Raw genomic sequence first — 15500 nt, 5'->3', positions numbered from 1 at the left:
GTCCATGTATCTATCCCTGAACCAGTAACTGTAGCCAGGGGTATGGGATACACTGCGTGGCTCAGCCTCGGGTCACATGCTCCAAACTGGAGTATAGCCACTGAAAGTAGGTAGACCCTGAAAGAAATGTGTGGCATTATCTGAAGTGCTAATGGATGGTGGGAAGCAAACCAATAGAATTTTATTTTAGTCTGCTTCAGGATACTCTAAAACAGATTCAAGGAAGTGATTCAGGGGACTGTTCAGGGGTTCCCTGAAGTTGTCTGTACTTGTGTTTTTTTTTTTTTAATATTTATTTTTATTTATTTATTTGGCTACGTTGGGTCTTAGTTGAGGCATGTGGGATCTAAGTTCCTTGACCAGGGATCGAACCTGGGCCCCCTGAATTGGGAATGCAGAGTCTTAGCCACTGGACCATCAGGGAAGTCCTGGTAGTGTGCATTTATGTTCATTTTATAGGGGCAGGGTCCATAGCTTTGATTAGATTATCAAAGGCCAACCCAAAGAGTTGGCTCTGCTAAAATAATGGTAAATATTGAACCAGACAGAAGTGCTTTGTAAAAACTGAGCCTTGTGCTTGCACTGTCTTCTTGAATGCTTTCAATTTAAGATCTACAATCTGCTTTCCAGCTGCCTGTTATGAAATGATGATGAACCTATTGGGATTACCAGAGATCGTCAATAATGATTAAAATATCATTTCTTTAGCTTCCAGAAGTTGTGGGCCTCCTTTTCCTCCCAGGAAAGTCCTGTTTCTGGGGCCACAACAGAGGGTCCCCCACCCTCTGTCACAGAGGCTGAGCTCACAGCCCTGCTGGGAACCCAGCCACTACCCGCTCCCCTTAGAGCGGTGGCCTCAGCAGTCCGTTTGGCCAGGGATGGAGAGCTGCTCATTCTGGGTGAGGAAGAGGCCCTTTGGGAATTACTACCCTGTCATAATTCCAAAGCCTCATGCAGGCTGATATTTTCCTGCTAATCCCAGGCCAGGTACATTTTTGACACCAGATAATGTTAGTCTTCTGACTGATACAGTGGCAGGTGAGCAAACACTGGGCGGCCGGCAGAATCCCTTACTTCCTGAGCATCCGTGATCGTGGATTCATTGATGTTTAAACATATAGAGACCTGCCACACCCTCGCCCTTTGCATTTGCCAGATTAGGTTATCTGTGAGTGATTGCTGTAAACAGCTGCCCCTCATTTCCCCCTCTCACTTGTACTTTGGCTTTTAAATGGGTTCAAAGCCTGGCATTTTGCTGATTTTTCCCCATCTGTGACCCACAGACTAGCCCAAGGATGCTTAGAGTTTAATGTACACATGAGAATTCCCTGGTGATCCAGTGATTAGGACTCCACACTTCCACTGCAGGGGGCATGGGCTTGATCCCTGGTTGGGGAGCTAACAAGCCACTTGCCATGTGGCACAAGCAAATACGGCAATTTAATATTAATTAAATTAATTAATTAAAATAAAAAAATAATGTGCACATGAATCACCCAGGGATCTTGCTCAAATGCAGATTCGACTCAGCAGACCTGAGGTGGGCCTGAGATTCTGCATTTCTAACACACTTCCAGTGACACTCTTGCTTCTCCAAGGTCCTCATGACTAAGAGCAAAGGTCTAGGCCAAAGGCTTTCAACTCTGGCTACAACTCTACCTGGGGAGTTGTAGAAATACCAGTGCTTGGGTCCTACTTTCAGATTGTAGGACCCAAGCACTGGTCCTACTCCCAGATAGTAGGACCTACTAGGTCCTACTCCCTAGTTTGTAGTGTGACACCCCAGATGCCTCTGACGTGCAGCCAGGGTAGATGTCCCCTGGTCTCACCCCTCAGCCTACAGCCTCTGCCTGCCAGCTCTCCTCACTGCCAATCTGGCTCACTCACACCACCTTTGTGCTGCACTCCTGGAGTCCCTTCTCCTTCATCCTTGGAACTCACGGAGGGCTTCTTATGGACTAGAACTTTCCACACAACCTGATCTGATGAAGTCAGCATTACTTCTATCCCCATCTTGCAGACAGAGAAACTGAGGTTTGGAGAGTGAAGCATCTTGTCTTAGGTCACACAGCTATTAAGCAGCAATGTCAGGACTCACCCAGGTCTTCTGTTCCTGGAGCACAACAGCAGCAGAGTGAGGGTTTAAGAGGATGATGGCCTCGGGAGTCAGACAGACCTGGGGTCCACCACTCACTGTTGGTGTGACCTTGGGCAGGCTACCCAGATGCTGAAGTGTTGGGTCCTCCTCTGTAAAATGGAGCCACTTCTCAGGGCTATCGGGAACATAAAATGATGTGACCCATATAAGCCATTGCCCCCAAGGGCTTCCCAGGTGGCGCTAGTGGTAAAGAACCTGCCTGTCAATGCAGGAGACATAAGAGACGAGAGTTTGATCCCTGGGTTGGGATGATTCCCTGGAGGAAGAAATGGCAACTCACTCCAGTATTCTTGCCTGGGAAATCCCATAGACAGAGAAGCCTGGTGGGCTACAGTCCTAGGGTTGCAAAGAGTTGGACGTGACTGAAACGACTTAGCATGCATGTACAGCACACACCAGAGCCTGGCCCCAGGAGAGGTTCTGGCTGTCTCCACATCACAGTACTTCCCGTGGGCCCATCTTCTTTGGCACTGGGCACAGATGTCTAGATTGTAAGTCATCTTTTCTGTGCTCTTGTCAACTCTTCAAATGGAAAGCAATTTCCTCCAAGGCAGAAAAATGCAAGTATGCGTATGAAATGCCTGTGGATGTGATTTTTTGGATTCATGGCTTCAAATTGGTTTTCTTTGCTCCAAGAGGCCTTGCTGTAAGAGGCAATGGATTCACTAGTGCTTGTCAATGGATGGAATTAAGTGTCAATCAGTGGAAAATGATCGTGCTCAAAGCACGAATAAGTAATTGCCCCACTGAAATCATTCATTCATTCATCTACTCATTCATTCATTCATTGCCTCTGTTCCCTCTGACCTCATGGGATTACTGAAAACAACTCAGCCTGAACCCCCCAACAACAGGCAAGGCTGTCTCTGTGTCTTGTTTCCCATCGTGCTGGGGGCTAGAAAGATGAGGAGGTCGCATGTGTATCGCATATGTATCTCATGTACACAAGGAGCTACTTTTTAGAAGCTCCACACCCAGGACTTTCCAATTTTAACTCTAAAAGTCCCACATCCCTAGAAATCCCTGCATCCCAGACAAATGGGGACAGTTGGTCACCCTACCCCAACCACATGAGTCTGGGGGATGTCCTTTCTTTTACAACCCAACAGCTCTGTGCCTTTCTGCCTCCCTTCTCCATGGAGGGCCCTTTAGTGTGAGGTGGTTCCTGCTGGTTTCCCTCATTTCCTTTGTGTCCCAAGCCTCTGGGATGGGAATGGTGGCTGCTTCCCCCCCACCCCCCCATGCTGAGACTCAAGGTCATGATGGGTCTCCTGCTGGTTCCCTGCTCAGGGTCTCTCTTGGCCCACCATGAGGTCTTTCTCCTTCCATTTCAGTAGCTGAGGGAGGCTTTATCCTACGCGGGAAACTAGAAGACTCTTCATAGAAGAGAACACCTCCTCTTCCCTCCCCCTTTCTGCAAACACACTTTGCCTCAGACAAGTGCTCAGTGAGTAGACAAAAGTGGGGCTATTTTCTTTCTGATGCCATTTCAGATAAAGTTTTAAAATATTCTTTGAAACTAGGCAAGCAACACCACAGCTAAAAATGCTTGGCTTTGAAAATAAACCTGTGGCAGATTTACACAGATCCTTTGAATCTGTCAGAGATGCTTTCAGCAGCAAGTACAAGTGTGACGAAGTGGGGGCTCACGCCACACAGCTTTGTTTTTCTTGCATAAGAAGTCTAGAGATGGGCGGCTGTTGATAGTGATTCAGGGATCAAGGGTGTCAGGCTCTGATTTGGTATCTGTGTCATTTTCTATGTCCTCTCATGTCAAATAACAGCATCATGCCTTGGGTGGCTAAGTTCAAGGGGGAAGCAGGGTGGCCTTGAATGGTACACTCTCCTTCCTTGTCTCTGTTACCAAAGGGAAATCATTGCCAGAAGCTCTCTCCCCAGTGGGTTTCCCCTTATATCCTACTGGTAAGAACTGGGTCATATACCCATCTGTAGGCCAGGGACAGGGGCCACCTCCTTTGTAGTTCAGGGATCTCTGCCAATGCCTAAACACTACTGAGGTTCTTTTAGGGAGGAATGCTTTTGGCTGGATAACCAAAAATGAATTCCCAGACTTTTTTGAGCTCAGAAGCCCCAAGTTCTGGTCCTGGTCCTATTTCTGTCTTGCTCAGATATGAATAACGTGAACTAGATGCTCCTTCCCCAAGCTCTGATATGGCCTCAATGGGCCACTTGCAAAGACAGCAAGGAAGGTGAGCTGGCAGGGGGGTTTCTGCTTGAGATTGGCTCCATGGCAAGAAACACTTGTGAAAATAGGTAAACTAGATCATTCCAAAGATAACTTCTACCTGGAATGTTCTTGAGTGTTTACAGGATTGACTGGCCAGCATCTGTTCTTATCTCCAGGCATTTTGTATGTTTGTGTGCAGACACTGTATAGATATAGATGCAGATACTGACACAGATACAAGTGTAATTATAGATTGTGTTATTGGGTGATGTCTGAAGAGCATATGGATCTCCATCTGCTGGGGAAGGCTCAGGAGAAGTTCAGCTCGGGCCCAGGGCTGGGGAAAACTCAGAGACCACAGCCCTGTGAGAGCCGTGAGACTGAGGGACTCAAGGCTGGATCCCTATCCCCAGTTAGAAGTGGCTGAGCCTGGCCCCATTTCAGGAACTCTGGCTCCTGTAAGGGACTTGGAACTTGCAGCTGCCAGATCTATCTTATTGTTGGATTAATAGGTGACAAGTGATCTTTACAGAAACCAAAGCTGTGATGGAACAGCTGGAATGATCCCACTTATGTGCACATCTCTGTATTCTGGAGCTAAAGGTGGCCTTCCCGTACACACAGGTGTTCCCCACTTGTGGGAGGAGGGATCCCAGCAGCTTTGCTGGAAGACTTGGGACCAAAGATCAAAGATTGATGCCTGAATCATCAAGCCTGGGGAAAAAAAGATGAGTGGCCAGTGTGCTGGTGTGTAGCTTTCCCTGTAGGGCATGAGTGGCATATAAGATCATGACATCCCACTGCTGTCAGGGCTAAGCCTAACGCCTAGGTTAGAGTGCTGCCATCAAGATTTCTCCACATAAAGCACATTCTCTGCATCCCCTCCCCTCACCACCTTTATAATTAATACAAGCCAGGGAGGGAAGGAAAACGCATCTGGTTCTAGGACTGCAGAAGAGGATGGTCTCACAGCGCACCTTCCTTAAAGCAAGCACATCTCTGTCCACTCCCAGAACCCAGAGTGTGTCCAGATAACAATAAGCTCATATAATATCCACTCCCAAGGCTACAACTTTCTCCCCTGATGCAAATTCTGTTCAGGTCATGGCCACTGAAGAATGAGTGATGATGCATTATTCCTTGGAGAGGGATTATAGCATCAGAGCTTCCAGGGATCCCAGGGACCAGCTAGGGCTGCTCCCTTGGAAATGCTCCCAGAAGCAGAGTGTGGATGTCTCATAGTAGAAATGACCATAACCCTCATGCCTCCAATCCAGGCCCCCTGGCAGAAGCTTGTTTGTGGGTAGCTCCAAATGATGTAAATGGAGAGAGTATCCTGAAGAGTCTGGGTGAACCAATGCAATCACATGTAGCCTTAAAAGTGGACACAGCAGGGGAAGGATAGGCTAAAAAAAACTGGGAAAGTAGCATTGATATATCTCCAGTGTCCAGTGTCACCTACATCGGCAGGCAGATTCTTTACCACTGTGCTACCTAGGAAGCCCTTAAAAGTATATCTACACACACTATCACATGTAGAATGGAGAGCTAGTGGGAAGCTATACAGGGAGCCCAGCCTGATATTCTGTGACGACCTAGAGGGGTGGAATTAGGGTGGGGGGGTCTCAAGAGGAAGGGGATATATATAAATAATTATGACTGGTTCATGCTGATGTACAGCAGAGACCATCAGAGCATTGGAAAGCAAGTATCTCCCCCCCCCCCCAAAAAAAAAGTGGGAGAGGAAGCAGAAAGTGAGTTCATGAGATACAACAGTGGAAGGGGAGATAAGTGAGATTCAACGTGAAAGAGGGTTTTCAACCATCCTTGCCATCTTTGAAGATAGAAGAAAGAGGGAAAGCCTAAGAAAGGCAGATGGCCCCTAGCAGCTGGAAATGACCCTCAGCTGATAGCCAAGCAAGGAAACAGAGATCTCAGTGATACAGCTACAAGGACTGTAGTCTGCCGGCTACCCAAATGAGCAAGAGAATGGATCCCCTTTAGGTCCCCTAGGAAGGAGAACAACACTGCCAACACTTTGCTTTTAGCCTGGTGAGCCCTGTTAGACTTCTGATCTATAGAACTTCAAGATAATACTTTTGTGTTATTTAAGCTGCTAAGCTGAAGGCAACTTGTTATAGCAGCAATAGAAAACTGATACAAATGCATTGGTGACCAACCGCTCCCTGTGTCGGAATATTCTGGTGCATAGCAACTGATGTCATAGAAAAGATTCTAGAAAAGCAGGTCAGGAAGAAGGACTTACGGTTTGGAAGCTCTTGAGCAAAGGTGAATGGGTTATCAAGGCAGTGAAAAGTCCAGAGAACAGAGTGTAGATAGAGCAACTTTCCTGCAATAAATGAAAGGCTGCCACAGTGGCTGCTCTCCCCTTCCTCTGAGCAGGCACCAAGGGCCTCGGAAGAAGGGTGAGTGGGTGTATCTTGGGCAGGAACTGGGACAGGCAGGATGATCCCTGGCTGCAGGAGATGCTTATCAGCAAACTCACTTACTGCTTATCCGATGACAGTTCTGTTGGGAAGAGGAGGCTTTTGTTTATTCATTCATCCATTCACTCATCAAAGATTCACTGTGGACCTACTGTGTCCCAAGGTCTGTTCTGAGTTCTGAGGATAAAGCAGAGAGCAAGACAGGCCAAGTTTCTGCAAGCCTGCTGCTTATACTCTCACAGGGGAGGTAGACAAATGAATGAATGAACAAGGACCTTTCTGAAATTTACATATATTATGAAGAAAACAGAAGCAGCTATTTTCGTGATAGGACAGTGGGCAGGTGATCCTATTTGAGTTGGTGAGCTTGTTGGAGCTGAGACTGTGAACAGGAAAGGGCAGGCTCTGTAGTGGTTGGGGGAAATCATGGTCTAGGCAGAAGGAAGAGCAAGTGCAAAGGACCTGTGGTAGACATAAGATGGGCATGTACAAAGAAAGGAAACGTGCAAGGTGAATGTGACGGTGTGAAGGTGAACAAGGGGAAAAGAGGTGTGAAAGGAGAGGCTTTGTGAGGCTAAGGGACTTCTCTGCCATTTCCAATGAATCAGTGGCACGTCTGGACTGGACCAGGTCTCCCTGTGAGGACAAGAGAAAAGGTCCCTGGAGTTTTGTTTGTAGAAAATCTGGGGTCAAGACAGTGTAAAGGTTAAGGCCACAGCTCAGAATTTGTATTCCAGGATAAAAAGCAGTGGTGGAATAATCCAATATGACAGTGGCCATTGTGCTAGTCATGGCGGGACTCTGATGAACTAAGTATTGTGGTTAAGTCAGTAAGGTCTCTCCCTTTTCTGAACATGCTGAGTTGTATACCCCCTGACTCACAGCACCCTTCTCTTCTGCCAGGGTCCCTGTGATCTCAGTGGGGATTGTGACTCCATCCTCTCACTTAGCAGCCAGCACCCTGAGCTGGGGAAGATGAAGGTGTCCATGGTGCTGTCTCTCATTGGGTACCTGGTGGTTCCAAGTGACACTGCGGTTCTGGGGCGCTGCGTGGTGGCTAAGAAGCTCCATGATGGAGGCCTGAGTGATTTTGAGGGCTACAGCCTTGAAAACTGTGAGTGGCCCCTCTCAACCCTCCTCCTCACCTCTTTAACCACTAGCTCCTTTCTAGGCTTCCCCAGTGCTCCTCTGAGCCACGCCCTGTCTGTTCCATCTCAGGGGTGTGCCTGGCTTATTTTGAGAGCAAGTTCAACCCTATGGCTGTCTATGAAAACTCGCGCAGTGACTTCATTGGATATGGCCTCTTTCAGATCCGCAACCATGACTGGTGTGACCACGGCAGGAACCGCTGCCACATGTCTTGCTCTGGTAGGTCCCTCCCTCCTTCCGTGCTGGGGGCTGTGGAGGGTGGAGGGCAGCCACATTGAGGTCAGAGGGCTGCTTTCCCCATGACCAGAGTTAACAAGTTTGGAGCTGAGAGGAGGAGGGCCTGGCGGAGGCTGGACTGAGCCAAATCCAGAGTGGGGTCGCAGGAGGCTGTGCTGCACTGTCAAGAGTCCACAGGGAGAGAGACCTGTGGGCTTGGTGGCCTGGGATGCAGCGATGGAGACTCATGTCCAGATGGGCAGAGGAAGAGGCAGGGAGGAGCATGAGGGGTGAGACTAGGCAGCTCTGGCTAGGCCTAGTATAACTGTCTCTCTTCCTCAAGGGGAGCAGAGGCTGCCACTTTGACAGGCAGAAGTGATCACTGGGAGAAGACAGGCCTGTAATGTATATCTCATAAGAAGATGATGTGTGTTTATCTCCAGAATCCAATGGGAGAAACATTCAACTATCTGTAGTAGAGGTGGTATGGGGTATTGTGATGAAAATATGGTAGAATAGATATCCTGAAAAACCCTCCCACTAGATAAAATGTAAAAAAAGAGAAAAAAAACCTCTCTAACCTGAGCTCCTGGTAGCTCCCTTGATATCACTCTAACTTAGCTGCTGAGTGGTGATGTTGTATCACTCCACTTCATTTTCTTCACAGCTTTACTGAATCCAGATTTAAATAAGACAATCGAATGTGCCAAGACAATTGTAAAAGGGAAAAGAGGGATGGGAGCATGGTAAGTAGCCTGTGTTCCTGACTTTCACCCACACATCAGGTCCCATTAGTTTGTGACTTTTGATGGGTGGTGATGCTAAGTTGTGGCTAAGTTGTGCTCGACTCTTTGTGGCCCCATGGACCATAGCCCGCTGGGCTCCTCTGTCCATGGGATTTCCCATGTGAGAATACTGGAGTGGGTTGCCATTTCGTTCTTCAGGAGAATCTTCCCAACCCAGGGATCGAACCCACATAACCAGCGGTGCAGGTGGTCTCCTACATTGCAGGCGGATTCTTTACCACTGAGCCATCAGGGAAACCCATCATGTTTCTTATGTGCTAGAGAACACACGGAGAAGGAAATGGCAACCCACTCCAGTGTTCTTGCCTGGAGAATCCCAGGGACAGAGGACCCTGGTGGGCTGCCATCTATGGGGTCGCACAGAGTCGGACACGACTGAAGCGACTTAGCAGCAGCAGCAGAGTACACACATCACCTAGGAAGCCTTCTCTCACTGATCTTACTTTGACTACATTTGAAATTAACACATGAATGTCAAAAAATCTGAAATGGATGAATTTATATATGCTGATACATTCATTCATTCTAATACTCATCGGTCAGATATTAAGTGATCACTCATCCCATGCAAGGCACTAAGTCAGGCATGCAGGTTATACCTGAGCAAATGAAACCAATCCCCACCTTTACAGGGTTTATAGGGCAGTGTTGCTTTTATGTGTCTCATATATTTCCTAGTTAGATGTGTAGCGACCAAGATGGAGCCAAGATTAAGAGGAAAGTTTGTAAAGAAATCAAACCATGTTTTTCTCTCTGCTGGAACAGTATCCAGCACAAAATAACCTACATTAAGTTTTTGTTAAATAAATCATAAAATAGAATCATCATTTTTTAAATACTTAACTGTTAGTCCTTCTTGAAACTTATGTTGATACAAAAAGTGAGATAGGGAATCCAGCTTCGTATTTTTCAAATGCTAGTCGGTAGTCTTGACACCACTTCTGCCTTAACCCGTTTTCTCACTAATAGATTGCATTTTAAAGAGGGAATCCTCTTGTTAATGTTAACTGTCTTCTGAGTGTTTGAAATATCTTTCATACATAGTCTTGACTTTCCAGTTAATTTGGAAGCTTGGCTGGCCCCCTAGGGTAAGCACTAATGAGATAAAATATCTTTGCTGTGTGGCACTAAGTAGAAATGTGTTGGCCCAGGCTGATCAAGTCTTCTCACTTACTCAGAATTCCCAGTGAAATGAGCTCTTATTAAGTTAATAAGCTGCAGTGGCTTTTCCAAAGCTCAGATCAGGCTGCTCTGTGAAGTTGGTGTGGACAGGATGGGAGAGCACCCAGGCCACCACTCCTTGCTCCTCAACGTCCTCAGGAGTCCCATCTACAATGCCTGCTCGGGGCTAAGGAGGCTGCTGTGATTTCTGAAAATATGTCTGTGTGCTCACCCTGCTGCCTTGTAGCCACGAGGGGCCAGGGGACCCCAGCCGCTGTTCCAACTGTGGGACAACCTACCATGGAACCTCACACCTGACCAAGGGATGAGATGAACTAACAGGATGTCTAATGGTTTGCAGCTGGCCTGCTGACTCCAACGGCCTCTGGGATAAGAGAGGAGGACATGGGGTCTGGAAGCTGGCCAAGGGGCTGGGAATAGCAGGGTCATGTTTACAGGCACCAGGAGAAAAGGCAGAGAAACTCAGTCCAGCTGACCTAGGCAGGGTCGAGGAGCTCGAAGGAATTTTGGAAGGTGAAGGGTGAAACAGGTGCATGGAGAGGTGGCCCTGGCTTGGGGATGGAGTTTCCATTTCAGAACTAGAATCTGCCAAGTACTCACCACACATGTCACAGAACTTCTCCGATGCTCCCTTCAGGGAAGTTAAAAATGCCTTGCAGGACTGGAGAAGGATTTCACAGTTCACAGCTCAGCCTCCCCATCTCACAGTGTGGGGTTTATGAGAAAGGGGGTGGTGTATAGCGGATGCAGGGAGCACCCGCGCTCACGCCTGCGAGCGTTGGAGGAACCACGGAGAGAGACGTACTTGGGATGCACAAAAGCTTTCAGCAATGTGCCCACTCAAGTGCTCCAGGCATCAGGCAAGGGGTGTAAATGGGCCAGCGGGGGCTGAGCTGCAATGATAGGGAGCCCCCTCTGGTTCACTGTCCCCGGCTTTCCTCCCTCTAGGCCCTCTTGGACTCTCAACTGCCAGCACTCTGACACTCTGGCACGGTGGTTGGACGGATGCAAGCTGTAGCTGCTGGGAAAGCCACTGCCACACTTGCCGCTGGCATCTTCCTAGTGGAGCTGCTTTCCTGCTTCACTGCCTTTACTCATCCTGTTGATTATCCCACCGCGGGATGCTCCAGAGGGAAGATGGCAAAAGTTTGCTTCATTTGGGGTGCAGGATGCAGAATAAACTGCTGGTTATTCAACCTGGCCCAAAGGGCTCTGCTTGTCTTACTGTACTGTGATTGTTATGGTGGACATCATTATTCACCATTATCATGCTTCCTTATTGTTCCTTATTCCTTAATCTCAGGTGAAGGACTTTTTTTCCCCCCAAACACTAATTGCTGCTTCCCAGGTAGGGAGATGATGGTACTATTTTTTCATTTAAAACAATTTTTAAATGAAAATTTAAAAATTTTTCATTTAAAACAATTTTATTTATTTTGACCACACCCTGTGGCATGTGGGATCTTAGTTTCCTGACCGGGGATTGAATTTGGCCCCCTGTATGGGGAGCGTGGCATCTTAGCTACAGGGAAGTCCCTTCTTGCACTTTTAAAATTAAACAACATACATTTAATAGGTAAAACTTGGAGAGTACAGAGTCATAAAGAAGGAAATTAAAAATGCTCGTTGTCCCCCCACTGGAAGCAGTTTTCATTACTGTTATGTAGACACAGTTGAGGGTATCATATGAGTAAGGATGGTTAGTGTTAGTCTGTTTATATGCCCTTTCCTACTTCAGGGTGGATGTGGGCATATTTTTTTCCATATAAGCTTGAACTCCTACTGTGTACACAGTTCTGTATCTTGCTTTTTTTTACTTCATATTTTGTGGTCTAACATTTCCAAAATTGAAGGCAGGAGGATAAGGGAACGACAGAGGATAAGATGGTTGGATGGCATCACCAACTCAATGAACACGAGTTTGAGCAAACTCCGGGAGTTGGTGAAGGACAGGGAAGCCTGGCGTGCTGCAGTTCATGGAGTAGCAAAGAGTTGGACACGACTGAGTGACTGAACAACTACAATATTTCCATGACTTAGACGGGGATCCCAGCACCGTTTTTAACAACTGCATGATCTCATTTAGTGGACAAACTATAATGTAGTTTACACATGACTGTTTATACCCCCTCTTGTTACTCTGTTCGATCTATACAAGAACAAAACAAAATGATGTGACTGAATCATGGCCACCTGAAAGTCAGGCCACATGGAGAGCAAGTCAGCCCTTCGTTTTGTTTGCATCCTGGTCTCTTTCAGAAAGCCGAAGAAAGAGCTGCAAGTGAGAATTTCAGAGGCAGAACTTCTCCTTACTCTCAGCTCTGACTGATCAGCTTAATCAGTTGGTTTTGTATGGCTTCCCCCACCTCCAGGGAAAAGGGTGTTTGATAGATCCTGCCCACACAGCACGAATCATACAGTGAAATTCCTGCTGGCAGCCTCCCTTGCTGTTGAGGTCACTGAGAAGCTTTGCAGACCATGAGAGCTCCTCATTGAGCTGGGAACACACACCGTCTCCAAGGGTGGGGCTGCATGCGATAATGCACCTGATTTCAACCCAACATTATCCCAGACATTAATGACCACCTACAATTGATTAAAACTATCTCCTCAAGTGCTACATCCATTGGGCTGCCGCCTCCTTCCAGCCCATTACTTCTGCCGTGGCTCGTCATCATCCTCTAATGGCCACTTGTGTCAACATGGGCATGAAGCTTGAGGACAAAGCAAATGTTAATGTATCGATCAGACTGCCCTCTCTAGGGTTTCCCAACACTGTCTCCTGGTGTGATGCTCTCAAAGAAAGCCACTGATAACGGGCCTTACAATGAGCTGTCATCCCGGGGCCAGATCTCGCTGTCTGGTTTATTTATTTATTTATGGTTGTGCTGGGTCTTCATTGCTGCACAGGTTTTTCTCCAGTTGTGGTGAGCCAGGGTTACTCTTCATTGCAGTGCACAAGTTCCTCATGGCCGTGGCTTCTCCTGGGGAGCACAGGCTGTAGGGCATGGGGGCTTCAGAAGCTGTGGCTCCCAGGTCCTAGAGCTCAGGCTCAATATTTGTGGTACACAGGCTTAGCTGCTCTGTGGCATGTGGGATCTTTCCAGACCAGGGACTGAACCCATATCTCCTGCACTGACAGGTGGATTCTGTACCACTGAACCACCAGGAAAGCCACCCTCCCTATCTGGTTTACACAATAATCAAAGCTAGATTTTAAAAATCTCATGAACAAGGACTCCTGAGATCTCCCTGGTGTGGTCAGTGGCTAAGACTCTATACTTCCAATGTAAGGGGGCCTGGGTTCCATTCCTGATCAGGGAACTAGATTCTGCTGCAGTTAAGACCCAGCATGGCCAAATAAATAAGTAAAAATAAATATTAAACAAACAAACAAAAATTACTTCTGTTACTGTTACTTCTATCACTAGAAGCTACCATATTAACTCCAGTTTTACAAAATAATACACTGAGGCCTTTACATGCAATATTTTCAGACCTTGCAAAACCTTACAAGGCAAATATGAATCATAACTATATCACAGGTGGGGAAATTGAGGTTTGGAGGGGCTAAAAAACTTGAGTTTACTCCAGCCTGGTAGGTGATGGGGACATAATGGGTATCCTCCCCAAACCTATCACTTCCTCACACAGCCCCTCCAAACTCTGGTACTGTATCAGTGTTAATTTTTCATCCCATTAATTAGCTGGAAAATCAAGTCTCCAGTTTTTTGTTTTTTTTTTTTAAGTCTCCGGTTTTTGAATGAAAGACTTGCTATTGAAGAAGCTTTAGGCAACTGGCACAAAACAATGGGTCACTGTCAGAGTGCTCAGAGGATTGAAATTGAGGCCCCAGGAGATGAAGTAACTTTCTCAACTACAGAAAAATCAATGAAGAAGGCAGTGTGGTGACTTGTAATCTTTCCACACTTGTGTCACCATGAAAATCACCTGTACTGGCTGTTAAAATGCTGATTCCTGGGCTATGCCCTCAATCTACTGAGTCACAGTTGCTGTCTCTGACCTGGGAAGTATCAATGTGCACCAGTTTCTATGAGCTGGGGAATGTCTATTACCTCCATTCTGCCTTCTAAATGTCTGCAAATGTAGCTCAGTGGAGAAGCCAAACCTGCATCTGAAACCCTGTTGGTACAGGTCGGTACCTCCTGGGCTCCCAGCTCCTCCAACTGCAGGAAGAGCAGAGAAGCAGGGGTGTTGCTCATGATGCCTCAGTGGGAGATTTATTTACTACAACAAGAGGGAAGTGGGAGGGTGGGATGGATTGGGACCGACATATATGCACTGTTATGTATAAAGCAGATAACTAATGAGAACCTACTATATAGCATAGGGAAGTCTACTCAGTGCTCTGTGGTGACCCAAATGGGAAGGAAACCCAAAAAAGAGGGGCTCTATGTATACAGCTAACTGATTCACTTTGCTGTATAGCAGAAACTAACCCAACACTGTAAAGCAACTATACTCCAATAAAAGTTAATAAAGAGACAAAAGTGATTGTACAAATCCTCAGAGGTCTGATTTAATTTGGTTAATTTGTTAAGTACTTATTGCAGCAAAAAATTTTAATGTACTTTGTTTCTTCTACTCGTGTATTTATTTTTGGCTGTGCTGCATCTTTGTTTTTTAAACTTATTTATTTCTAAATGAAGGATAATTGCTTTACAGAATTGTGTTCGTGTGTCTTTGTTGCTTTGTGCAGACTTTCTCTAATTGCAGCGAGCGGGGGCTACTCTCTAGTTGTGGTGTGTGGGCTTCTCATTGCAGTGGCTTCTCTTGTTGCAGAACACAGGCTCTAGGCACACAAGTTCAAAAGTTGTGGTGCATGGGCTTAGTTGTTCTGTGATATGTGGGATCGTCCCAGACCAGGGATTGAACCCATGTCGCCTGAATTGGCAGGCAAATTCTTATCCACTGTGCCATCAGGGAAGTCCACTTTGTTTCTTTTGATTACTAATTTTTACATCACTCTATAAGCTCATAATATAAAGAGCAAAATAGACATTACTGTGAAAGAGATGACTGCTCACTATCAGTGGCTTTGAGGGCACCACACCAGGAGTTGGTGTTGGGAGACCTTGCCACTACTGCATCTCCGGGAACAACAGCTCACAAATCTGGCACGGATGAGCCTTCATAGGTTTTGACTACAACTACGTATCCTCATCCTCTTGGCCATCCCTGAGACATATAGGGGAGAATCCAATTTTGGCTACGTCCATCATATTCTCTGTCCTTGAACTCAGGGGCTGGGCCTCGGGTTGCTAAGTCATGGACAAGTCAGTTCACTAAAGAGGTCATCACCAAACCTACTGCTGAGTCCACATACCTGCCCC

At 46.8% G+C, this 15500-nt stretch overlaps 1 protein-coding gene and 1 non-coding gene across 2 annotated transcripts; one reads left to right on the top strand and one right to left on the bottom strand.

Moving 5' to 3' along the window:
- Window positions 1-351: 351 nt before the first annotated feature.
- On the bottom strand, window positions 352-424 carry TRNAG-CCC (transfer RNA glycine (anticodon CCC)). The gene has a single exon. It is a non-coding gene; the product is annotated as a tRNA-Gly (tRNA).
- Window positions 425-6707: 6283 nt separating this feature from the next.
- LYZL4 (lysozyme like 4) lies at window positions 6708-11164 on the top strand. Its single transcript, XM_061129167.1, has 5 exons — window positions 6708-6772; window positions 7697-7907; window positions 8012-8161; window positions 8826-8904; window positions 11095-11164. The coding sequence occupies exons 2-5, from the start codon at window positions 7769-7771 to the stop codon at window positions 11162-11164; spliced, it is 438 nt and encodes a 145-aa protein (XP_060985150.1). The 5' UTR covers window positions 6708-6772; window positions 7697-7768.
- The last annotated feature ends 4336 nt before the right edge of the window (window positions 11165-15500 follow it).

Source organism: Dama dama, chromosome 24 (genome assembly GCF_033118175.1).
Source record: "Dama dama isolate Ldn47 chromosome 24, ASM3311817v1, whole genome shotgun sequence".
Taxonomy (NCBI): Eukaryota; Metazoa; Chordata; class Mammalia; order Artiodactyla; family Cervidae; genus Dama; species Dama dama.
The sequence above is the reverse complement of the archived record's forward strand: the minus strand, read 5'-3'. Positions and strand labels throughout refer to the sequence as shown.

Excerpts from the sequence above, each read along its gene's own strand:
- LYZL4 (XM_061129167.1), top strand. The coding sequence starts at position 7,769 with ATGAAGGTGTCCATGGTGCTGTCTCTCATTGGGTACCTGGTGGTTCCA. Across the intron at positions 7,908-8,011 it reads GGGCTACAGCCTTGAAAACT|GGGTGTGCCTGGCTTATTTT; the intron begins GTGAGTGGCCCC and ends GTTCCATCTCAG. Across the intron at positions 8,162-8,825 it reads CTGCCACATGTCTTGCTCTG|CTTTACTGAATCCAGATTTA; the intron begins GTAGGTCCCTCC and ends TTTTCTTCACAG.